This window comes from Chanodichthys erythropterus, chromosome 20, assembly GCF_024489055.1.
Source record: "Chanodichthys erythropterus isolate Z2021 chromosome 20, ASM2448905v1, whole genome shotgun sequence".
NCBI classification, from domain to species: Eukaryota; Metazoa; Chordata; class Actinopteri; order Cypriniformes; family Xenocyprididae; genus Chanodichthys; species Chanodichthys erythropterus.
The window spans coordinates 14925878-14950614 of record NC_090240.1 but is presented as its reverse complement, the minus strand read 5'-3'; the positions used below and the strand labels follow the sequence as shown (position 1 = coordinate 14950614).

General features: G+C 42.8%; 1 protein-coding gene across 1 annotated transcript in view; it reads right to left on the bottom strand.

Annotated features, from left to right (window-relative positions):
• si:dkey-178k16.1 (band 4.1-like protein 1) overlaps positions 1-24737 on the bottom strand; it is a 59073-nt gene that overhangs the window by 10411 nt on the left and 23925 nt on the right. Inside the window, exons 4-13 of the mRNA XM_067370455.1 lie at positions 23171-23213; positions 23008-23083; positions 13955-14173; positions 12900-12987; positions 12182-12334; positions 11065-11162; positions 7511-7686; positions 3432-3628; positions 2206-2244; positions 112-147 (exon numbers count right to left, since the gene is read on the bottom strand). Coding sequence (XP_067226556.1) covers positions 112-147; positions 2206-2244; positions 3432-3628; positions 7511-7686; positions 11065-11162; positions 12182-12334; positions 12900-12987; positions 13955-14173; positions 23008-23083; positions 23171-23213 — 1125 coding nt within the window. The remainder of the gene's footprint in view (positions 1-111; positions 148-2205; positions 2245-3431; positions 3629-7510; positions 7687-11064; positions 11163-12181; positions 12335-12899; positions 12988-13954; positions 14174-23007; positions 23084-23170; positions 23214-24737) is intronic.

The window sequence follows — 24737 nt, the reverse complement described above, 5'->3', positions numbered from 1 at the left end:
AGTGCCACCTTGGCTCAGTTTTCTGTCATTTCCACTAGAAGACAATTACAGAAAGAAAAACTACAACACAGAGAGTGAATGCTCAGGCAGTTGATCGATGAGAAACAGTACCTCCTGTTTAGGACGTGGGGCCAAGTCCTGGTCCGACTGGGATAAAGGGGTGGTTGGGGAAGGGGTATGGTGGTGCAAGCCAAGGAACGGAGGCAGAGGCAAAGTGAGGTAGTGGAGACAGAGAGGCAGAGCATGGTTGAATTCATAAAGCAGGCAGCCAAACAGAGAGAGGAACTCTCATACAGACGTTGATGTTAGCCATGGAAGTACAGAGACTGAAGAGGTTGTGCCACTGCCTCGGATACAGTGTCAGAGAATTTTCTTAGTCACACATCTATTGAGCAACAATGGCATCCAGTTCAGTGACACAAATCTCCTGATCTTTCTTTGCATTATTCATACATATGAGGTGCAGACTGGTATGTACTGGAAATTATCTGTGAGCATGGATAAGCGATACACCAATGACATCCCTAATCTCTACAAAACCTCTCCAGAACAAATCAATACATGAACTGTTCTGCAAATAGTCTAAGTCAACTTGCTAAGACTAGACTAATCTAGCAGTATGGCAAAACGTAAGCTCTGTTTCTGGAGAATGTCCCTGAGCTCCTCCTTACTTAAAAAAAAGAGTGTACTGTAATATTCTGATTAATGAAAACAGATGGGGAAAATGGGACTCATTCTCTAATAATTTTGTACAATTTGCACATGTGCACAGAAAAATCTTCATGCAAAATGAAAAGCGGGCCATTCTAAAACACAAACAGTTTTATATAGTGTAGCCCTACATTACATGTGGTTAGTTTTGGACCTCTTATTTGCCATTATATTAATGTTAATTGGCATTAAATTGTTGCATTAAAGGATTAGTTCACTTTCAAATTAAAATGTTCTGGTAATTTACTCACCCCCATGTCATCTAAGATGTCCATCACTTTCTTTCTTTCTTCAGTCGAAAAGAAATTAAGGTTTTTGATGAAAACATTCCAGGATTATTCTCCTTATAGTGGACTTCAACAGACCCCAAACGGTTGAAGGTCAAAATGACAGTTTCAGTGCAGCTTCAAAGGACTTTAAACAATACCAGACGAGGAATAAGGGTCTTATCTAAATGTATATGCTTTATAAACACAAATGCTCACCTTGCAAGTGCTTCCGCCAGACCGCCTTTCGTATTCTTCAAAATGCTTACTCTGTATGTCCTACACCTTCCCTATTCAACTTATGGAACTAACGCGGCGACAGTTCCGTTTTTTTACATAATTTGAATACGGAAGGCGTTCTGGCAGAAGCTGGATATTTGACTTAATAACTTGCTTAAATATGGAAACATTTTTATACAAACGCTTCTCTTCAGCAGGCCTTTATTAACCCCCGGAGCCGTATGGAGTACGTTTATGATGGATTGATGTGGATCCCATTCACTGCCATTATAAAGTTCAGATGCATCAGGATATTTATTAAAATGTTTTTGATTATGTTCATCAGAAAGAAGAAAGTCATATACACCTAGGGTGGCTTGAGGGTGAGTAAAGCTTGGGCTAATTTTCATTTGAAAGTGAACTAATCCTTTAAATATTAGTAAGATTTTAGAAAGGCTGCATTCTGTACAACAGTGGCCTAAAACAATGCCTAAATTGCTATTTGGTGATCAGTTACCATTGTTTTTTCTGCTAGAACTGGTGACAAAAGGAAAGTAATTTCAGGCAGGTGACGTTATTTAAATTTGACAAGATCACAAAGATTTTTTGGAATAACGTGCATGGTTGAATTGCACACAATAAGACCAGGAATGTGCATTAAGATAACACACAATCAGCAGTGATTTCAAATTGACTTTAAGCGGGAAAAAAGAACAACGACAATCAAAGTCCATTATCCATCTCAGTTCTCCTTTAAGCAGTTGAAAAATAACCATTATGCCAAGATGATCCAGCTATGAACAGTGGTCTCATCTGGTTATCAAGAAAAGCCATGAAGGCTGGAAAACTACATGGTCTGCCTTGTGGCTAACAACATAGCAATCATGTTGCTATTTTTTCGAGGCACTCTAAAGCCATGCTAGCAGTGTGTATGCAGATTTAGAGTGCAATTGAGACAATGACAGACAGACAATTAGACACACAGATAGATAAATCACGCTAAAAATACCTCCGTCTTAGAGTCTACAGGAGAGCCTGCCTCCTCCCTCTGTCCGCGAGAAGATGAAGAGAGAAGCGATAGTTAGAGGACAGCAGTGAAGGGTTAGAAGCAGGGAGAACAGTGCAGAATCTGAATTAGACTGAGGAAGTTAGCAAATAGGGAGAAGAAGGTGAGTGTACAGGCAGATTTGTAGAGAGGTTGATAAGAGGTTAAATTCATAAGAATTGTTAACAAAATAGGCAGGCATAGAAATATATTTATGATTGAGTCAGGGGCAGAGAAGAAAGCCATAGGTAGAAAAAGGTTTGGGGCCTTCTTCCACCTGGTGCTAAGATGCGTTTTGGTCGGCTGAATCACAAATGGACAAGGGAGACACATTCACGTTTACACCTGGTGTTTTGAAATGTCTCTTTTGTTCACTTTCAGCCACTTTTGTCCTGATTTCTCCGAGGGGAGGGTCTATGGGCAGGTAAATGTATGGGGGTGTTTTTTTCAGATCTTTCGATCTAATTGACAAAATAAGCTTGCGCAAATCACATATGAATGTGCCCAGAGATGACGGAAAAAATATACAGAGAGAATTAGCATTTCATTTCTGCTCTGAAAGCCACGAGACCAAGCCAAACGCTGTTAGTGTGTGTTAGAAATCAGGAATGATGAGAGAATATTGTGCTTGGAAACAAACTTGGGTCTTCAGCTGATAAAGTTTAAATCCCATCTGGTTAGTGCGCTTCCCATAATGTTTACGCGTTAGGTCAGTAGGTGGAGAGTAGGCGGTCTTTAGTGGCTGTTCGAACGCATTCAACCACATGAGCGTTTCCACTACGAAAGCAATCTGGTCTAATGCATTTTCAGCTACCTCTGGAAGTGGTCGAAATTGGACAATCTCAAAACGTTTTACACCCTCTTTACACCTATTTAGCACCGTCCACTTGTGATCCGATCAACCAAAACGCATCTTAATACCAGATGGAAACAGGGCCTTGGAGTGATAGGCTTTTAGTTAGAAGGGACAGCAAAGGGGAGTGTTAGTTAAAAATAATGTGATTGGAATTCTTGAAACTAGTTGATTGAATCTGCTAGGAAGAATATATGCATATTGCCACCCAGAACGCAAAGACAGTATGGACTTAAAACTGCTTCTTTCTCAAAGAAAACTTGTATGAATTATTAGAAAAGAGAAAAACACAACTAAATGAATAAGCTGACACTAAATATGGTTGTGTGCACAGAACCTTGAGCTCCATAGTCTTAGAGGGAGTGGAGTCACTCTCTAGTTGCAGATCTACTTCTTGTTCATGATCTTGGTCCAGGTCCTGATCCAGACTGGGCTCCAGGTAGTCCTGGTCCAGCTCATCTCTGGGAAGACTATGCACAGGCTCGCAAGAGGTGTGCTGGGAGAGTCTGTCCATAGTGTCCCCTAAAGCAGACTCTGAAAGAGATGCAAAGAAACAAAGCATGTGGGGTAAGAAACCCAAGTTGATGTAGACATCTCACTTGTAGAAGCCTATTCCTCCATCACCCCCTTCAAATCAAGTCTCAAGTAGATGATCTGACAAATATACAGTGGGATCCAAAAAGGTGTGATCACAACAAAGTCACACAGAAGTTAGTTTCAAACAAGGCAGCTTTCTGTTGATCAACGGGGTCGATTTGTGTGACAAACTTGAGCATGAGCAATATCTGCATGCGGATTGTCAGATCATGCCATTTCCTAGTGATATAACTGGAAATTCTGCAGAGCAACGGTAAATGTGACCTCATGTTAAAGGGTTAGTTCCCCCAAAAATGAAAATTCTGTCATTAATTACATTAATTAAAAGCCCTCATGCTGTTCCACACCTGTAAGACATTCATTCATCTCCAGAACACAAATTAAGATATTTTTCATAAACTCTGATGGCTCAGTGAGGCCTGCATTGACAGCAAGATAATTAACACTTTCAGTGCCCAGAAAACTACTAAAGACATACACTGCTTCTTGAAGCTTCACGAATCTTTTGTTTCAAATCAGTGGTTCGGAGCGTGTTTCAAACTGCCAAAGTCAGGCCCTACAGTGGTGAACCATTGAAATTTCGAAACACATATCACATAACGAAGCCTCGTTTACTGAAATCACATGACTTTGGCAGTTTGATACGCGCTCTGAACCACTGATGCGAAACAAAAGATCCGAAAAGCTTCGAAGCTTCATGAAGCAGTGTTTTGAAATCACCCATCACTAGATATTGTTGAATAAAGTTGTTATTTTGTTTTTTTTGGTGCACAAAAAGTATTATCGTCACTTCATAACATTAAGGTTGAACCACTGTAGTCACATGATCTGTTTAAATATGTCTTTAGTACCTTTCTGGGCATCGAAAGTGTTAATGGACTATATGCACGGGTTACTTCCTGGTTGTCGTTAAGCCAGCTTGGGCACTTCTGGTGAACTGTTAGCTGTTCATTCTGTAGTCGTTGTACATCGACACAAAACCATCTATGGTTGACTTTTAATGTTGTATTTATATTTTAATGCAGTTATTACATTTACCTAATTTGCCAATAAACCAGTTTTATTGATTGCAATAAAGACGAAGCTATTGGGACTGTTTAAAAATGCTGTGTCTGTAATTAGACACACACACACACACACACACACACATTTTTTCCCCAGGACTTTAAATGTTATTTTTAATGCGATGACCACAAACATAATTTGTTCATCCTTCTGAGATTAAAACCGAACGTTTAAAAATGTAGGAAATTTAACATTTGATAAAAACACTTATTTAAAAATAAAAAAGACAGTAATTAGCACTTTAACCAGCAGGTGGCGGCAAAGTAGTATTTATTTGCGCACATATCAGCCATTTCCTCTAAACGTTTTTCACTTCGTTTTTGACTAAATATTAAACATTATAAAATAACTAGGTTTGAAAAAACATTTTGTCAATGTGAAGTATGAAATACTCACAAAATCTTATGAAAAACAATAACTTTTATTGTGAATGAATGACACAGAAAGCGAGCACCGCGCTCTCCCTTTATAATCACAGCAGATGTCAGTCAGAGCAGCGCAAGATCAATGATTTCAGCACACTTGTGAAAACACATTTTATTCAATTAATCTAACTAAAGTGCACAAATATTTAATTTTTGAAGCTTTTTTTCACATAAAAGTGTGAAAACTAATGGTCGAATTGAATTTAGCCGAGGAGGAACATTGAGGTATGTCTTTATTTATTTATTTTCGAAGCTGTCTTACGTTTGAATAACTAAATTAATGCTATGCCTGACTATTTAAGTGACTATATTCTGATTATAAACTAAGTATTACACTACTGATGCTCAACACACCAGCAAATGACATCTCACCGGAAGTTTTCGAGCTGGCTTATATTAATGCGGAAGTTCTAAAGAACGCTCCGTGCATATAGTCCATTGCCTTGCTGGCAATGCAGGCCTCACCGAGCCATCAGATTTTATAAAAAATATCTTAATTTGTGTTCTGAAGATGAATGAAGGTCTTACGTGTGTGGAACGACATGAGGGTGAGTAATTAATGACATAATTTTCATTTTTGGGTGAACTAACCCTTTAAGAATTTAGGACAAATCTACATTAAAACTAGAAATAAAGTTTTTTCATCCTTTTTCTTTTACATGTTCATCCTTCCATTGAAGCACTAGATGTGGAGGCACTACTAGATCATCTATCTCTCAGAAAATGACTAATTTCAGATTTTGTCACATTATTACATCATAGTTATTACATCATTATGTCATAGTGCGCCTACTTCTACATCACTGCCTCTTTAGCTCCTCCCACCGATTCACGCACATCATGAAGTAGTTAATAACAAAGACTATAGAATAACACAAGACGGGTCACTCGTATTGTTTTGAATGGGAGAAAGTGTAACGCGCAATATGGCGGAATAAGTCCCGCCTTCTAAATAAGAGCCAATCGCCGACTGGTAAAGTCACTTCAGCGGCCGTTAGAATCACCGGTTTCTATAGAAACAGTCAGACGCACGCCTCCGCAGAGACGCGCATTTAGGTCTGCGCATGCGCATTAGCTTGATCGAGCCTGAAAAATACAGCGTTTCGAGCGTTTAGAAACTAAATTTATGAGTCGGTTGTTGTTTGATTTCATTGGTGATTTCAAATATGAAATTTAATCGTAAGGTTGGCGAACAGTTTTGGAGAATTTGATGTTTCCCCATTCAAAGAGATTGCATGATGCCCAGGATGCACGAGAGGCATTTCAAAGATGGCCGCCGAGTGAAATGACTTGTCTTAAAGGGGCTTTGGTTAATATGAGACAGGCACAAACACAGGATTATTCCAGTCACAAACAATAGAGATTTCTCTAAGGGTTACAAGAGATTTTGAGGTGGCAAGTTGTAGAAAAACACAGCCTTTTTATTGCCATCCTTGTGATCCTAACATCAAGAAAGCATGGATGAACTTTATTCTTATGAGTCCCAGTCAGACCACATCAGTACGACACTGTTCGTTTGTTCACTGCATACTCGTTTTTAAAGACAGTTCGCTTGAAAATAAAAGATTATGCCAACTGCAATGGATTCAACAATAATGTCGCAACACACAAGTGTGAGTAACATTGTTTTTAACATGTGTCACTATTGCTTTGCCATTTACGGATTGTTACCAAGTACTTATGCTTTATAAGTCTTGGCTGTGGCAAATAAAGTTTATGTAATAAAGCAAATATTTCAACTATGTAACAAGATATTTTTCAACATCAGAAGATTTCAAAACAATTTCACACATGTACTGTAATGGCACGGACATTCAGAATTATGTTAATGCAAAGCTGTTACTCAATCATAGCAATGGGTGTTTACTTCTAATTTTTGAATGTGTCACGCCCATCAGAATGTGTGTTCGAAAGAGATTAACATTCTTTTTGATGTATAAATCTTGATAACATTATAAGTGGACCTAAGAGAACATTATAAAATAAAATTTAAAAAATGCAGTTCATGACCCCTTTAAGATGTTTTCTGCAATTAATGTTTGTTTTTCAATTCACTCCAACTGTTATTTTTATAATTTGTAATGAAAAGTCTGTATCAAATCTTAAAACTGCAATTAAAGATGCTTTTTTTAAACTAATGGTGTCAGACTTTCAGACCCCACAGTATTCCATTCAAAAAACAGATTCACTTCACAAGCATTATTGTTTTTAGCAGGAGAATGTGAATGTAGTGTAAAACATTTGTTGGTTAAATGAAAGGTGCAAATGCAAGTACGATTTAGGCAATTCATGCATCTTGTAATGATCATGGTATCAGAGAAATACTAACCTCCATCTATGCTGCGGGACAGCAGGTACCTCCTACTAATTGATCGTTCAAACTGAGGAGCTGGCCTGTCAATCAAAGCACTGGCCTGGCGAGTCTGGGCTTGGGTCCGCCCACTGTAGCGGAACTTCGAGCCAATCACAAGAAAACCTTTAGGGGGAGGCTCAGGAGAGACCAACCTATAAGAGAAATACCAGAAACAATGTCAGAAGAAAACAAATGTAACATGACAGAATGAGAGTGGATTAAACATTGTGTGACTATTAAGCCCAGTGCCATCAATGAACAGAGTTGGAGTCAAGACCAGACGCTACAAGACCAATACCATCCCTAGATCCAGACTTGGTATAAGAATTAAGTTCTTAATTAAAAACGTATTTTCTTCATTTAGTGTCGACCATTTTACATTAAAAAGAAATTAACTAAAAATTATAGTTAAACAAGAAAATTCATTAAAAAGGGGAAAAGACTGTGGTCTTATCTGAGACCATTAACCAAGCCCTAGATCCAGAACAAAACCTTAGGTTTCAAACCTAGACCAGGGAGTCAGGTAATGAGGCTTTTTTGTGCTCCACAACATCGGCACAATTCGAACCCCATCTGTGGCTTTTAGGCCGATTAAACATGTTGAATCAGACAGCATCTGCACTGTCAGTGAAGAAGAAGGAACTCTGATTGGCTGCTCAACTTTATTGTTAACCAGTGCATGAGAAGAAAAATGATTACATCATTTTCTCTGAGCATTCTGATACACAAAAAAATTCATAATGACATGGCTGTCTGGAATCAAGTGATCAACATGATTCATTTTCAGAATGGTAAGTAAGAGCTTATGTATATCTACAGTCCTAGTTTCAATTTCTCTTTTTGAATAAAGACTACAGACCCCTGCTGGTATAGGCAATTCTTTTCCCTCAAGCAGGTGCACAATGTACGTATGGAAGCTTGTTTCCACCACTGAATAAAAAAATAAAAAAAGGTAATTGCGACTTTTTATTTCACAATTCTGATGTTTTTTTCTCACAACTGCAAGTTTACATCTCACAATGCTGACTTTTTTCTCTATAAACACAACTGTGAGTTATAAAGTACGAATTGCGAGATAAAGTCGCAATTGCGAATTACAAAATCATAGTCGCAATTGTGAGTTATTTTTTTAGTTTTGCGTTACTTTTTTCTCACATTTGCACGTTTATATCTCGCAATCTGACTTTATAACATGCAAAAAGTCAGTTTTTTTTCCTCAGAATTGGACTTTACGTCTTGCAATTACAAGTTTCACAATTCTGTGAAAAGAAATCAGAATTGCGAGATGTAAACTCGAAGTCGCGAGAAAAAAAGAATTAGTAGATAAAAAAGTACATGCTAGTTGGCTGTTGACTGTAGTTTTTGCTGTATGTTTAACCCCAACATTTTTGACCCAGATGAATGCGTCTCAAGGTGACAACACAGTCGGCTTTCGTCACCACAAGTTCTTTGATGTCAGTTTGTTGTATCATGGCCTATAGGCCAATGTCATGTTTAAGTCCTTTGGTTTTTTGCCTAGTTTCCCTGGTTACCCAGTTCTTGTCAACTCGGCAGAGTTGAACATACCTGAGCCCCCGGGTATATGGACCAGCATGGCGGACTTCAGCGGTCGAGGCGATCTTCTTTTCTTGGACCAATGATCCTAGATACTTGAAGAACAAGTACAAGACTTGTAGAGAGTTGGAGTCAAGACCAGACACTACAAGACCAATACATCCCTAGATCCAGACTTGGTCTAAGAATTAAAGGGTTAGTTCACCCAAAAATGAAAATGATGTCATTAATGACTCACCCTCATGTCGTTCCAAACCCGTAAGATCTCCGTTCATCTTCAGAACACAGTTTAAGATATTTTAGATTTAGTCCGAGAGCTTTCTGTCCCTCCATTGAAAATGTATGTACGGTATACTGTCCATGTCCAGAAAGGTAATAAAAACATCATCAAAGTAGTCCATGTGACATCAGTGGGCTAGTTAGAATTTGTTGAAGCATCGAAAATACATTTTGGTCCAAAAATAACAAAAACTACGACTTTATTCCGCATTGTCTTCTCTTCCAGGTCTGTTGTATATCCACTTTCACTCCACAGTGACGCTGCTTCTTCTTCTTCTTTCCTGTTTTACGGCGGTTGGCATCCAGCTTATTGGTGCATTACCGCCCCCTTCTGCTCCAGACAGTGACGCGATTAGGACATCCATGACATGCACACCTACTCACCATTTTAAAAAATCTAGCAATACCAAAATAAAAACAATGAAAAATAGCTTGAATACAGTGTGCGTCTCCCTCAGATTGTAAATGAAGCTCTGGCGCACCGGATAACGCGTCAGCAGCGCCACACTCCGGAGCAGGAAAGAAGAAGAAGAAGAATAGGAGTCGTAAACGCGAATTGACAACAGACCCGAAAGAGAATACAATGCTGAATAAAGTCGTAGTTTTTGTTATTTTTGGACCAAAATGTATTTTCGATGCTTCAAAAACTTCTAACTGACCCACTGATGTCACATGGACTACTTTGATGATGTTTTTATTACCTTTCTGGACATGGACAGTCTACCGTACATACATTTTCAATGGAGGGACAGAAAGCTCTCGGACTAAATCTAAAATATCTTAAACTGTGTTCTGAAGATGAACGGAGATCTTACGGGTTTGGAACGACATGAGGGTGAGTCATTAATGACAGAATTTTCATTTTTGGGTGAACTAACCCTTTATGTTCTTGATTAGAAACTTATTTTCTTAGATACTTGAAGAGCAAGTACAAGACTTCAAGTATCTAGGATCACAGGTCCAAGAAAAGAAGATCTCCTCGACCGCTGAAGTTCTTAGCCGAATTGGCCAGGCAACAGTGCCGTTTGCCTCGCTGTTTGTGTTAGAAGGCCAACATCACTACTGCGACTAAGATACGACTCTATTTAACTCTGATCATTCCTATTGTTTTATATGGATCAGAAACCTGGACTGTTCTTAAGTCAGAACTAAACAAGCTCGAGGTCTTTCAAATGCAATGCCTCCTGGTGTGACCGACTTCAGAAAGAATGGATCCAAAAAGAGTGTGGCGACCAGTGTACAATCGAAGAGGCCATCCAGAAGTGTTTTCTGAAGTGGTTTGGACATGTCTGTCGGATGAGTGACAACCGACTGTTGTTCCAACTGAAAATCTCATCGTGAAGAAGAAGACCTGGCTTAAGCTAATCGGCGACGACCTAAGAAACCAATGCATCACCCTCATGGATGCAAAGGCCTTGGCCACTGATCGATATATAAGGAGGCGTGTAGTGAACAGGGTCTGAAATCCTACAGCACCCACAGCAGCGTATGCGCTTCGGAGGCGGCTCCGGCCTGACGCTAGCTAGGGAATTAAGTCAAGTCAGGTAAGTCATGTTTAATTGGAGACTCCAACTCTGTCAATGAAGGTACAAAGAAACAAAACAAAACCCAATATCTGATTCTCACATTAAAAAAAGAAAAAGAAAAAAGACTGTGCCCAGTGTTGTGGCAATGGTTATATGACAGTGAGCGCCTACCTGAAAAATGTGTGATGTTCAATGCAGACCTTCCACAAGCGCTTAGAGGCACGGTGGTTGGGCAGCTTGAAACCAATGGTGCTCTCAAACTGCTCGTACTTGGGGTGCAGGGGAGTGTGGGCATGTGATGGGGAGGAAGTGGGGGGTGTGAAGGGAAAGCAGAATGGTAACGTGTTACTTGACAGAAGATTTGACGAGGTGTAAAACCTGTCTGCTGCTAAAGCTCAAATCAACCGACAGGGCACAATTCTGCATGCCTTTATTTATCAAAACAGTACGTAACCAGAATTTCTAAAGAATGCTGCAGAGAAACTGCATAGGAATGAGAGTAAATATTAATATCTTAAAGCTCAAGGTCCACAGAATGGAGCCTGTTATGCTGATAAGATGCTGAACAGTGAAGCATCTTGAATAAAGGCATTGAAATATTGTCGAGCATTCACATCTGACCCTCGCACGTAATGGACAGAGTCAAAGAAATGCCATGCTTTTATGCTAGACAGAATCCCATCGTGAGAGGAAAAATCAAAGAAAATAACCCCGTAAATGCACACTGGCGAATCCTTAACAGTTAATAAAGGCCTCTGCAACTTATTTTGCCTTCTTTCTTCCCTCTCTCCGGATTGAATTCTCTCCTAACACCATCTCTACTCATTTTCTGCTTCTCTCTCTGTCTCTGTGCCCACTAGGCAAAATTTTTTCACAGCTCAGCCTAATGTTTTAAAACCCTCATCCTTTCCACACTCAGCAAGCTAGCAAACACTAAAGAGCAGAATCTCAAACAATACAAGTAGTGTTTGTTGAGACATAATTAAAGGCATTTTTTAAGTGGCGTAATTAGAAATGCGCCTAAGAAATATTTTATTTCTTTTGTGCGCGGCGGTGGAAAAACACCCACATCAGTCTTCAGAGCACTGGGTAATTTGAAAGCCTGAATAGTGATTTCAAATACTCGAAAAACGTCCTATTCTTTTCTAATAAAACCACATCATGCAGATTATCCACCCATTTTCTCGCCCACAGCATTAGTCTAAGTACGGCATCCTTATCTAGCTAATGTTTGAACATGCATCTACAAGCGAAAACCTGGAAAATCTCAAAAGACCTTTTTCTCTACCTCTCCAGGTCGGATTTTGATGTAGAAGTTGCTTCTCTTGTAGGATATTTTCAGGATCTTGGGCCAGGCGAATCGGTTGATACGCAGCCGGTCTCTATAGATCAAGAGGCCACTGGCACACACTCCTAGCATGATGTCAATGCCTTCAGAGTCCTTTAAAACATATGAACACACAAAAACAAATCTAGATGCTTAGGTTTTCTGTCACATTTCAGTTTCAGGCTGTCAATAGGATTTCATCCTGTGAGGTCTGAGCCTGTAAAATTGCAAAACTGGATCACAGGTCCGTTCTAATAGGGTCGTGGACCGCAGGGGAAAGCATTGTTAAATCCAAATAATAAAATACAAATAACCATATAATCATCATGCAGAGTTGGGATTCCAAAATAAATAGGATATCTATTTTCAATATGCAGGAGAAAACACTAAATAAAAAAACACTTTTTGACATCAATTTCGTCCAACTTGCAAAGGGGCGTGTTTCCAATCAAAATTCAAAGTATTTTGATGCAAATTCATTTGTAACTTGGTAATAGAACCAACACAATTGCAATTTCTTGCCCAGTGTGTGTTTAATATGTTAGGCTGGTAAATCACTTTCTTTTCTCATTGTGGGAACTAGAATCACCTATGCACCAAATATACAGTTATAATGTACCATGTACAACACAGACACTTCTATTCAAGCAGTACCGTTTCATAAATCACAGCATCATACCTTAGCATGATGGAGATCTACACCATACATGGAGAGTTTCTTGGCGTTCTCCAGGAAGTTGATCTCGGCCTCAGCAGGACTCATGCCCCTGGACACAGTTCATGATTTTGAGAAAATCCTCATTAAAGAAACAGTATAAATACGTATGCTATTTAATTGCTTATGCTGTCAATTTAATCTGTTAATTTAGTGTAATTTATTATTTAGTGTATGTTTGAGTGCTGTCAAATTGATTAATCATGATAAATCACATCTAATAAAAAAGTTTGTTTACATAATATGTGTATATATATATATATATATATATATATGTGTGTGTGTGTGTGTGAATATGTGTGAATATGTGTGTATATAAACACACACACACACACACACATATATATATATATATATATATATACACACACACAAACCTTTATGTTAGATGCGATTAATCGTGATTAATTGATTTGACAGCACTAGTATTTTTATTATTATCAAGTGATAAAAATTATTCATGCCTCCTGAACTGTACAGAAATTATGTAAAAGGGAATTTGGTTACTCTTTATTTTAATGTGTTTGTGTTACAGTGTAATTATACATTTAAGTACTAATTAATTAATTATTACATGTACTTTCTATAGGGTTAGTGTTTGGTTTGGTTTGGTTTAGGTTAGTTTCATGTAATTATGCATAATTTATAGTTATTACTATAGTAACTACATGTAACATGTGAACATTTCTAACTATCAGAGCAATTTAAATTTGGTACTTTATATTTTGTGAGCCCAGACTTATTTTAGCCAAACTGACAAAAATGGCCTGCTGTGCACTCGGTCAGGATATAAAACAATATATTAATTAATTAAGGTTCTAGAGTCTATTGAATGCTTTAATCTTTTACCATGATAATGCAATTTAATGTCTTTAGGTTATTTTAATTTGGGGGACTTGCTCAGCAAACACTGATAAATGTGATTAATCCAATTAATTAATCAGCATATAATGTAATTAATATGCCAAAAAAAATTCTTAATTAATTGACAGCCCTGGTAATTACAGCTCTCTTCTCACCTGTAGGTGCGGTGCAGCTCCATCACCCTCTCCTCCAGCTCACGGGTCTGATTGGGGGCGAAGCGGAACTCGCTGATGTAGTCTGGCCCGTGTTCCTCCGGGTCATAGTCTCCCAGCTCAGCCTGAACGGCGTATGAGCCCAGCAGAGCATGAGTGACAAACGAGCAGGGCAAACGACCTGACAGTATGTCCTCCCTCAGCTGCAGACACAGGTAATACCTGTCCATACAAACACACACGCAAAGATCAAATCACAAACAAAGTCATTAAATCAATTTAAATCACATTTTTGCTACATAAAATAAACTTTAAAGGCACAATATGTAATTTCCGCCGCTAGAGGTCGCTTATTCAAAACAAAGGTGTAACTTGATGACACTTTGATTTCGTGGAATCATGGGAGGTGTTATCTTCACTTCTACAATCGGTGGAAAGGAATCCAACGAGACTTTGGCAGAAATCCAACATGTTCTCCAACCAATAAGCCTATATAGGTCGTTTGTCACTTCCCTGAAATACGACCCATTGGAGCGATTACTAAAGTTGTGCCCCTATCGACAACAGGACACTTTCATTTTAATGCATTGTTCCCTTTTATCTGCGTCATATTTCAGGTTTTGCGTTGCTCAGTTGGCAGAGCATTAAAGGGACGTGCACAGATATTTTGGGGGGAAGGGGCTCAAGTGGAAAAAAGGGCACTTCTCATAATTATTTATTTAAAAAAACATTAACCTTTAAATATATTAAGACAACTTTGACTTCCCTTACACTCACGCAATTGTTTTATACTCCACAGATTTCTATAAAATAATTAGTTCACACAAAGACCATGGTCTTCTTTAGTATTCACTAGGCTTATCACAAAAGAAGTCAACAGCAACTATTTTCAAGTAGCTATATATATTTAGCACAATATTTTGCACAAATCAATAAATCGTTTACATTTTTTTTTGGTGTTATCTTTCATGAAGTAGACAATTTTAAGATTGTGGTCCATTTTTGCTGCCATGTCTTTTACTCTAAGCCTGCTACCCTCCGTCTGTTTGCATCTGTAGATTTCTTCTAAATTAACTTAAACAAGCTAATCTGCATATTTAAACACATCAAGTTTTTTTTTTTTTTTTCCTGAACTGTTATTACATTATATATTATAACAAATGCCTGCAGAGGGCGCCAAAAGCCTGCTGATTTTTGTTGTTAGACAGCACAGCACGATCAAATCCACGATCAAAGATATGACCAACCATGATTAAAAATATATTATTAGTTAAATAATAATATTTGGTCACTTCTTTGTGATAGAAATGCTACAGCAACTGTAATTTCTTCAACAAGAATATGTGGATATTAAACATGCAAAGACAGAGCGAGGGTTTAAACTTTTATTGATGTATTATCCTGTGTAAGCGTAGATTTAAGAAAAGCGTTATGTAGTTAATACTGTATTATGATTTTTAAATAGTTTTAATAACGCAATGCATAGCACACTAAAATAATTGAAATTATAATATGACATTAGTATCAAATCAGGCAGATGTGTTGATGGTGGTCAAACTATTAATGCAGCGTTAAATGTATAAATAACCCTTAAATAGCCAAAATTTTCAGGTTTGTGAACATAGGCTAGTCTCGTTGAAAGGAATGCACGGGATGCATCCATCTAGGGCTTTTTTCTTTTTTGCTTCTAATCGCCAGACAGCAGTTGCATTTTCGCGGGAATAGTTGTCACAACTTTTCAGCCAGCAGCAAACCATCAAACTCGAGGTGACACTTTCTCTCGAGGAAGAAAAAGGGCAGGTGCTCAAGCCCCTTTTTTGCCTATGTGTGCACGTGCCTGGAGCATTGCAATATACAACAATATGCAATCATGTGATCGTGCGATCGTGGGTTCGATCCCAGGGAATGCATGTGCTCATAAAGTGTATATGCTCTATAAATCACTAAGGTTAGGTTTAGTTCCCTTTCAGTCGGTCACGTTCGACGTACGTCAGTAGTGACCGACGAATTGGGATATCGCTTAGAGAGCCCTATCATCTTCGTGTAAACTAAAACAAGCCAATGGAATTGGCATGCGATATTTGCATAATGCGCACCGCCCCCGACAGGTGTATATAAATAGGAAGCAGATGCAATCGCACTCTGTCTTTCGCTTCGGAGCCATTCACTGGTGTCCTGTTCAGAAGATTCCTTTCTTCGTTTGTTTTATTCTAAAACATTGCCTCAGAAGAGGATTTACAGCGAGCTTTCAGTGCTGGTGAAAGGGCACGTTCAGCGAGGTCGCGAGTCTCCGAGGAGCTGAGCTATAAGCTCGAAAACTGCTGTTTTCACAGCAACACAAAGAGTGTGTGCGTGTGTAGCGATTTGGGCCGGTTCCTCTGTGTGTCAGGGAGTGGTGTACCTGACACATCGCGTCGCTCCCTGGGTGCTTCAGCACGAGTGAGTTGACTTCCCCTTCTAATAGAGCTTTACAGACGAACCCTGACAGTATGTCATTTCGTCTGTGCGTTAATGGGTGCGGTCGTTCCCTGGTCCCTGCTGATGGGCACAATCGCTGCATCTCGTGTTTGGGCATTCTGCACGCTGAAGCAGCTTTTGTGGATGGTTCATGTTCCCATTGCGGGAACATGACTATCGCGATGCTGAGGTCGAGACTCTCCTTCCTGAAGTCTCAGGAAGCGGGGGTCCCCTCTCCTATGCCGCGTACGACTGTTTTTTCCGGCCCCGGGAACCGGAATGATGGTACGGCGCTGTATAGGAAGGGTGACCTGAGGATTACGGTCAGGGCTTCACCGCCGAGCGGAAACGCTCCTCGGGCCCCTGCCGCCTCATCAGCACCGCAACCCATCGTGCCACCGTTGGTTTCCGCTGGGCCCTCTACGGACTGTCCAGCCGTTACCTTTGGTGTGCCGGCGGCGGATCGGATGTCGATCGCTGCATTGGAAGGTGAGCCTGAGTCCTCGGGGGAGGATTCGGACGCGCTGCCGCCCGGGACGGTAGCGTTGCCCGAGTCGGATACCGAGCTCACGGCTGTGCTCTCCCGGGCCGCCTTGTGCGTCGGGCTTGAGTGGAACCCTCCACCCCGTCCCGGCCCATCTCGGTTGGACGATTGGTACTTGGGGGGGGGTTGCGCTGCTCAAATCCAGCGTCCCGCCCCAATGCCTTTCTTCCCGGAAGTACACGATGAGGTGGCCAGGTCTTGGCAAGCTCCGCATGGGGCTCGTACAGGGCCTGGTCCCTCGTCCGCCTTCACCTCCCTGGACGGCGGGCTAGCCAGGGGGTACGCGAGGATCCCGCCAGTCGAACGGTCTGTTGCGACGCAGTTGTGTCCAACGGCCGCTGGCTGGCGCGGTGAACCGCGTCTCCCGTCCCAGGCCTGTGAATTCTCAGGCGGTCTGACTGAGAAAGCTTACAGTGCCTGTGGGCAGGCTGCCTCTGCCCTGCACGCAATGGCCCTTTTGCTGGTCTATCAGGCAAAAGCGCTGTCGCAGATGCCCCAGGAAGGTCCTGACCAACAGCTGCTTGGGGAGCTGCGCGCTGCCACTGACCTTGCCCTCCGGGCAACGAAGGTGACAGCGCGTTCTGTTGGCCAGGCGATGTCTACTCTGGTAGCCCAGCAACGCCACCTCTGGCTGACCTTGGCAGACATGAGGGAGACCGACAAACATCGGTTCCTGGATTCCCCCGTGTCTCCGGTCGGCCTTTGCAACGACGCGGTGGAGAGCTGTGCCCAACAGTTCTCCGCTGCACAGAAGCAGGCTGAGGCTATCAGACATGTCATGCCACGGCGGTCGGCTGCTGCCTCCACCCAGCCGCCCGTGGCTCAGCCTCAGCCCGCTCGTCGCCGAGGGTGCCCGCCTGCGTCTTCCTCCGCCCCTGCTAAGTTGGCAAAGCAGCAGCCTACACCAGCCAAACAGCAGGGTGCCGGTCGCAGACGTGGTGTCCAGCCCGTCTCTGCCAGCCAGGTGGCAAGCGGTCGGGGAAAACTCGGCCCTGAGACGGGCGACCTGGAGCGGAAGGTTCCTGCCCTTTGGGAGAGTATTCCATCTGCTCTCCCACCCCCGGAGGAGGGCCGGGGGGGATTTTGTGGCGGCTGTCCATCTACCGCCGCTGGCTCTCCGGAGTCCAGCGGTACCCACTTTGCCACAAAAAGAGCAGTTTCCTCAAACTCCAGGTCACAACAAGGGGTGTCTGCCAGGGTGCCAGGCTCCGCCTCGCCGCTGACAGCTCCCTCCCCATTCGCCAGCAGGTGGCAGTGTGATGGTGCAGACCGCGTCCCGTGCGCCGTCTCCCATGCACACTGCTGCCTCGCAGAGTCCGACCCCACTCCGGGCCGCCCCCAAGCCGTCCGAGTCGGGTCCCTCTCTGCCTTGCTGCCCCACCCCCGGTGCGTCTGTGGTGCCTTTGGTCCCGCTGGCTCAGTGTCTGGAAGCGTGGATCACGCTCCCCAGCCTGTCCAGTTGGCTCATTCGTACTATCAGACTGGGCTATGCGATTCAGTTCGCCCGGCGTCCCCCGGTCTTCAGGGCTGTCCACTTCACTCCGGTGTCGTTGGACAGTGCACCTGTTCTCCGGGTGGAGATTGCTGTCCTCCTGGCGAAGGATACAATTAAGCCGGTCCCTCCAGCCGATATGAAGTCGGGGTTCTACAGCCCCTACTTCATTGTACCAAAAAAGGGCGGTGGGCTACGGCCAATCCTGGACCGTCCCCAGGATTGGTTTGCAGCAATAGACCTGAAGGACGCGTACTTTCATGTCTCGATTCTGCCTCGACACAGACCCTTCCTAGGTCGGTCTGCGTTCGAGGGTCGGGCATGTCAGTACAAAGTCCTACCCGACATGGTTGTAGCTCGCTCAAGTGCAGGACAGCGGCTCCACTGAAAGATTTTCAGAGGCTCCTGGGGCATATGGCATCTGCAGCCGCGGTAACGCCGCTCGGATTGCTTCATATGAGACCGCTTCAACACTGGCTCCGCGGCCGGGTCCCGAGATGGGCGTGGCAGTGCGGCACGCTCCGTGTCTCCGTGACACCGAGCTGCCGTCGCACCCTTGTCCGGTGGTTGGACCCTTCGTTCCTGTGGGCCGGAGTACCCCTCGAACGAGTGTCCAGGCACGCTGTGGTCTCCACAGATGTCTCTGCCACGGGATGGGGGGCCACGTACAACGGGCATGCATTGACAGGTCTTTGGACGGGGCCTCAGCTGCATTGGCATTCCAATTGCCTCGAGTTGCTAGCGGTTCGTCTTGCGCTGGACCGATTCAAGAAGCTGTTGTCAGGCAAGCACGTTCTAGTCCGCTCACAAAGCACTGCAGCCGTTGCGTACACCAACCGTCAAGGTGGTCTACGCTTCCGTCGCATGTCGCAACTCGCCCGCCATCTCTTGTTGTGGAGTCAGAAGGATCTGAGGTCCCTTCGGGCCACTCGTGTCTCAGGTGTGCTCAACCGTGCAGCCGACGAGCTGTCACGGCAGCATCTACTTGCGGGCGAGTGGCGGCTCCACCCCCAGGCGGTCCAGCTGATTTGGCAGCGTTTCGTCGAGGCCCAGGTAGTCCTGTTTGCCTCCCCGGAAACTGCCCTCTGCCAGTGGTTTTATTCCCTGACCGGCGGCACGCTCGGCACGGATGCCCTGGCACACAGCTGGCCCCGGGTCTGCGCAAACATGCGTTTCCCCCAGTGAGCCTTCTCGCACAACTCATGTGCAAGGTCAGGGAGGACGGGGAGCAGGTTTTGTTAGTGGCTCCGTACTGGCCCACTCGGACCTGGTTCTCAGACCTCATTCTCCTCGCGACAGCACCTCCCTGGCCGATTCCTCTGAGGAAGGACCCCCTGACTTTCTAAGGGAATCTCTAAGGGAAAGACACGGGCCGAGTCCGTGTCTTTCCCTTAGCAGAGCCAGCTCTGCTGTCACCTGTCAGATCAATCAGTCGACCTGAAACTAATGTCTCTTAAGACGGTTCTTCTGGTTGCATTGGCTTCCCTGAAGAGGGTAGGGGATCTGCATGCATTTTCGGTCGACGAAACGTGCCTAGAATTCGGGCCCGGTGTTTCTCACGTCATCCTGAGACCCCGGCCTGGATACATGCCCAAGGTTCCTACCACTCCCTTCAGAGATCAGGTAGTGAACCTGCAAGCGCTGCCCTCGGAGGAGGCAGACCCAGCCCTAGCTTTGCTCTGTCCCGTCCACGCTCTGCGCGTTTACGTGGACAGAACGCGAAGCTTCAGGACCTCAGATCAGCTCTTCATCTGTTACGGAGGCCAGCAGAAGGGAAAGGCTGTCTCCAAGCAGAGGATGGCCCACTGGATAGTGGATGCCATCGCCTTGGCGTACGAATCCCAGGGCGTGCCTTGCCCGCTCGGGTTGAGAGCCCACTCCACCAGAGGGGTAGCCTCTTCCTGGGCGCTGGCTCATGGCGCCTCGCTGACAGATATCTGTAGAGCTGCGGGCTGGGCGACACCAAACACGTTCGCTAGGTTTTATAGCCTACGTGTAGAGCCGGTATCCTCACGTGTACTCGCATCCACTAGTCGGTAGACGTGTTGTACCCACTCTAAGTGTCGGCTTGCAATGCCATTCCCGCCACTGGCCGGATACGTGCATACTTTCACTCCAGTCGTGTTCCCCGCTTGGCGAACCCTGTTGAGTTCCTCCGCCTCCCCCTTCGGCTCGGACATTGCGGAGTGTCTGATGCCAGGCCTACATCCGTCGCTGACGCTGTCTGTTGGCTGGGGCCCATATGTCGTGACCCCTCTACGTGAGCGGTCCCATATGTGTATTTTCCACGGTTTAAAACTCCCTACAGGCCGAGTCCGTGTCTTTCCCTTAGCAGAGCCAGCTCTGCTGTCACCTGTCAGATGAGTCTCCCCCTACCAGGTGGAGCCATCCCAGGGACTCCATATGCGTACTGCCCCCCGGGCCAGTCCATGTGTGTATTCCCACGTAAACTCCTCCCCCATTGGGTAGGTAGTGGTCTCCGCAGCGTCCCTTACGGGTTCGCTTCCCCAGTGTGTCTAGTTTACTTAGTGGGTAGTGGTTAGACAGCAGTAGACTCTCTCGGTGTAAGCTCGCCCCTTCACCGCCAGCCGGTGCTATGGGCGGCTGAGCTTGCGCTGGGCACTGGAAGGGGTTTCGTAACTGTGGCGCTTTAGTTGGGATCCCAATTCGTCGGTCACTACTGACGTACGTCGAACGTGACCGACTGAAAAGGAACGTCTCGGTTACGTATGTAACCCTCGTTCCCTGAAGGAGGGAACGGAGACGTACGTCCCGTCGCCACAGTTTCTGTACCCTCGCTGTAGCGCGGACACCAGTTGTCTCCTCAGCGAAAAACAGAGTGCGATTGCATCTGCTTCCTATTTATATACACCTGTCGGGGGCGGTGCGCATTATGCAAATATCGCACGCCAATTCCATTGGCTTGTTTTAGTTTACACGAAGATGATAGGGCTCTCTAAGCGATATCCCAATTCGTCGGTCACTACTGACGTACGTCTCCGTTCCCTCCTTCAGGGAACGAGGGTTACATACGTAACCGAGACGGTTTGGGGTGGGTGTAGTCGTTAATAAAAAAATGAGTTTTGCTAAATGGAAATAGGACAAATGGTGTAAAAAGTCACACATTGCATGTAAATGAACACGCATTTTGATTGGTAACGATGGTCATACGTCATTTCATGACGACAGACATAAAACAACACTGTAATTATTTTTTACACCAGATAGAGGGTGCATGACTTTAAAACATAAATATAGATCATAATAAGGTGCTTGAAAAACGACCTATAGGGGAGGACAGTCTGCAGAAATCATATTCATGCATGAGCCAATGTATTAAAGAGTTATTAACATTACAGTAGTATGAAGCAGGGTGTGGCTGAGAGCCGTTGGAGTGAAACAAGGCCGCTGGAGAGACTGCTAATGAGAGACGAGGGCGACGCATATCTCGAGAGCAGTGGAGCTTTTATTATGCCGCAGACGAGCGCTTTCGCTTCCTCCAGTCATGCGTATGTGGGGTAACACAGTGCTGTTTTATCGTATTAGATACATTTGTGTGTTGAAAGTTGTTATAATGCTACTCTGTGCGTTCGCTCGATGCTACTATGAGACACTTGTTGCACACTGCAGTCAACTAGATCCATATTAGTTGTAAAACATGGTACTCACGGAAAACGAGACTTAAACAATAAGACTTGCTGTGATGAGCTATATAACAATGGTTCATTTTCTGTCAATGAACGAATCCAAACAGTTGCTCAATTGTCTAATAAAACAATATTAAATGTGACATGTAATATATTAAAACGCCTTTGGTGTTTCCATGGTTTCTACAAAATAAAACCAGAAATAGAGGGTAACGCAGGACATGGTCCATGGTTTTTTGATATTTTAATCCAAAAATCTTATACATTGTGCCTTTTTTAATTTATTGAACTTACTAAATTTATTTTGTCTAGTTGCCAAGGAAACATTTCTCATTTTCATTTAGTTTAACTTGATGTACTAAAAGAACTAAAACAATGTCCAACACACAACTAAATTACTCAAATTTTAACTAAAATAAAAATGAAAGTGGAAAAGATAATAATTAATTTTAATAAAATTATAAAATAAATAATATTAATAAAATATTTTTAAATTTCAGTGAGGACAACTTAAACAATTCTATAGTATGATTATATTTGTATGTATACATAGATTATATATATATATATATATATATATATATATATATATATATATATTATATATCAATCAACATTATTATTTTTATTATATACATTTTAATTTATTGTAATTTAGTATTTAATGTAAATTAATAAGTTAATGTGGGTCCATTTCCCCAAATAGTGCCACTATCAAAACATCACAAGCAGCACAGCAACACTGGCTCAACCAATAACCTAAATTTGGGGTGGGATTATCTGTTTTGATGACCAATACCAGTCAGTGGCAGAGTTAAAGTCAACCCTATTAAAAGACTTTATTTTAGCACTAACGTTTTTCTGTTGCTAGTGCCACAGAAATGACACATTTCAGCTTTAACATGTTTACACTCACCGTGTGATGTCTTCAATCAGCTGAGACGGATCGGGAGGATAGAATTTGACAGCAAAGGAGAAATGCCAGGGACCCACTAAAAACAATCAGACACAAACTCACATTCATCAGACTCACCCAACCAAGGTTACAAAGCCAATGTGTCTTGTTTTCCCACACTTACCACGGATTTGCTTCTTGATTTCTTTCGAAGGATCTAGCCAATTCTGAAAGAGAGAACAAAATTTCCTCTATCAAGCAGGGCACACTGATAAGGAAATGCCGCAGTTTCAGCATAGTCTCCTCCACGGCAGGAGCAATCACCTCATACATATTCTGTAAAACGGTCAGTGCATTAATATTCTGCAACCACAGGAGCTCTAAAAGAGTAGATAAATGTCATCTCCGGCACACCGCACTCCAGTAAGGTCACCCAAAGCCTGGTGACACACGAAAACATTTAATGCCAGCTCATCTCGCTCCAGAGGAGATGAAAAGAACTGCCTTATTCACATCTCACAGTACCAACCTTCATAAATGACCACTGATACATGTAAAATATAAAAGCGGGAGAGAAATTGTCTCAGAAACTACTCAAAGCTCTAAGTTCAACCCAAGATATTTCCACTAAAAGCCTGGTTATTTTTATCTTCCCACCTGGCCTGCAAATGTCTTTATACTTTAACATTAATCTTCTCCATTATATTTGAAAAATGGCCCATTTCTGTTCCTGGATCTTTTTCCGCCTTTACAAGTGTCTCTGACAAACCATGAACTCTCTGCAGGTCTCGCTTCCCATGCTTGATACATGTGGTTTTCAAACAGAAATCATTCAAACTGCAGTGTGATCAGATTTGTTGGCCTGGGAACAATCCCTGCTGATCACAGCAGCAGGCACAAGAGCCTCAGCTGGGAAAAAGAGCTAAGTGGAACTAGACAGGGATAGCCGTGGCAGTGCATGGTCCTTATGGCTAAACTAGGACTGGGGAGTTCCTCAGAGCATTTCAATCAATCCAATCCTGCCCTTAACAGTCCCAGTCACGAGGACCCTCAGAGCCCTCTAATAACCACATTACCTCAACCCATTTATGTGCACAACAAAGCCAGTAAAGCTCTATTTTTTCGAAATAAAGAGGTCAAGGTAGTGGGAATAGATGGAAAACATATGGATGCTCTTGTTAAAACAAGATCATGCATATTGGTCAACATCCCCTGTTGTAGTTACAAATGAGGGAAAGCATAAGATTGCTTTGGATGTCTGCATTTGACAATTTGACAATCAATTTAATCAAATGAGCAATCAATAAATTAACAAAATTTGTCATCAGTATGTGCTCTGTTAAAGGATTAGTTCACTTCTGAATTAAAATTAAAAAAGAAAGATGTGAATATCTTGGATGACATGGGGGTGATTAAATTATCAGGAAATTTTAATTCAGAAGTGAACTAATCCTGTAAGTTAAAGCATTTATATAAGAGAAATTCTGTCATGCAACTCTCGAGTGTTTGGCATGGTAATTTCTTTCATGTAGATTCATGCTGTCTTCTTTAGTTAAGTTCTGTTTTAAAATTTCTTTTAGTCAGACAGGAGTGTTTTGTTTACAACCTGGTCTCAGGTTTCGCGAGTCGCGAAATACGTACCAATGAGTCCATATCGCTGCAGTTTCGCTGCGAAATGTCCACTGAGTGGCGCTAAAAGCGTGTTCCTTTTTTTTTTTTTTTTTCGGAGCAGATAATAGGATGAATGCAGT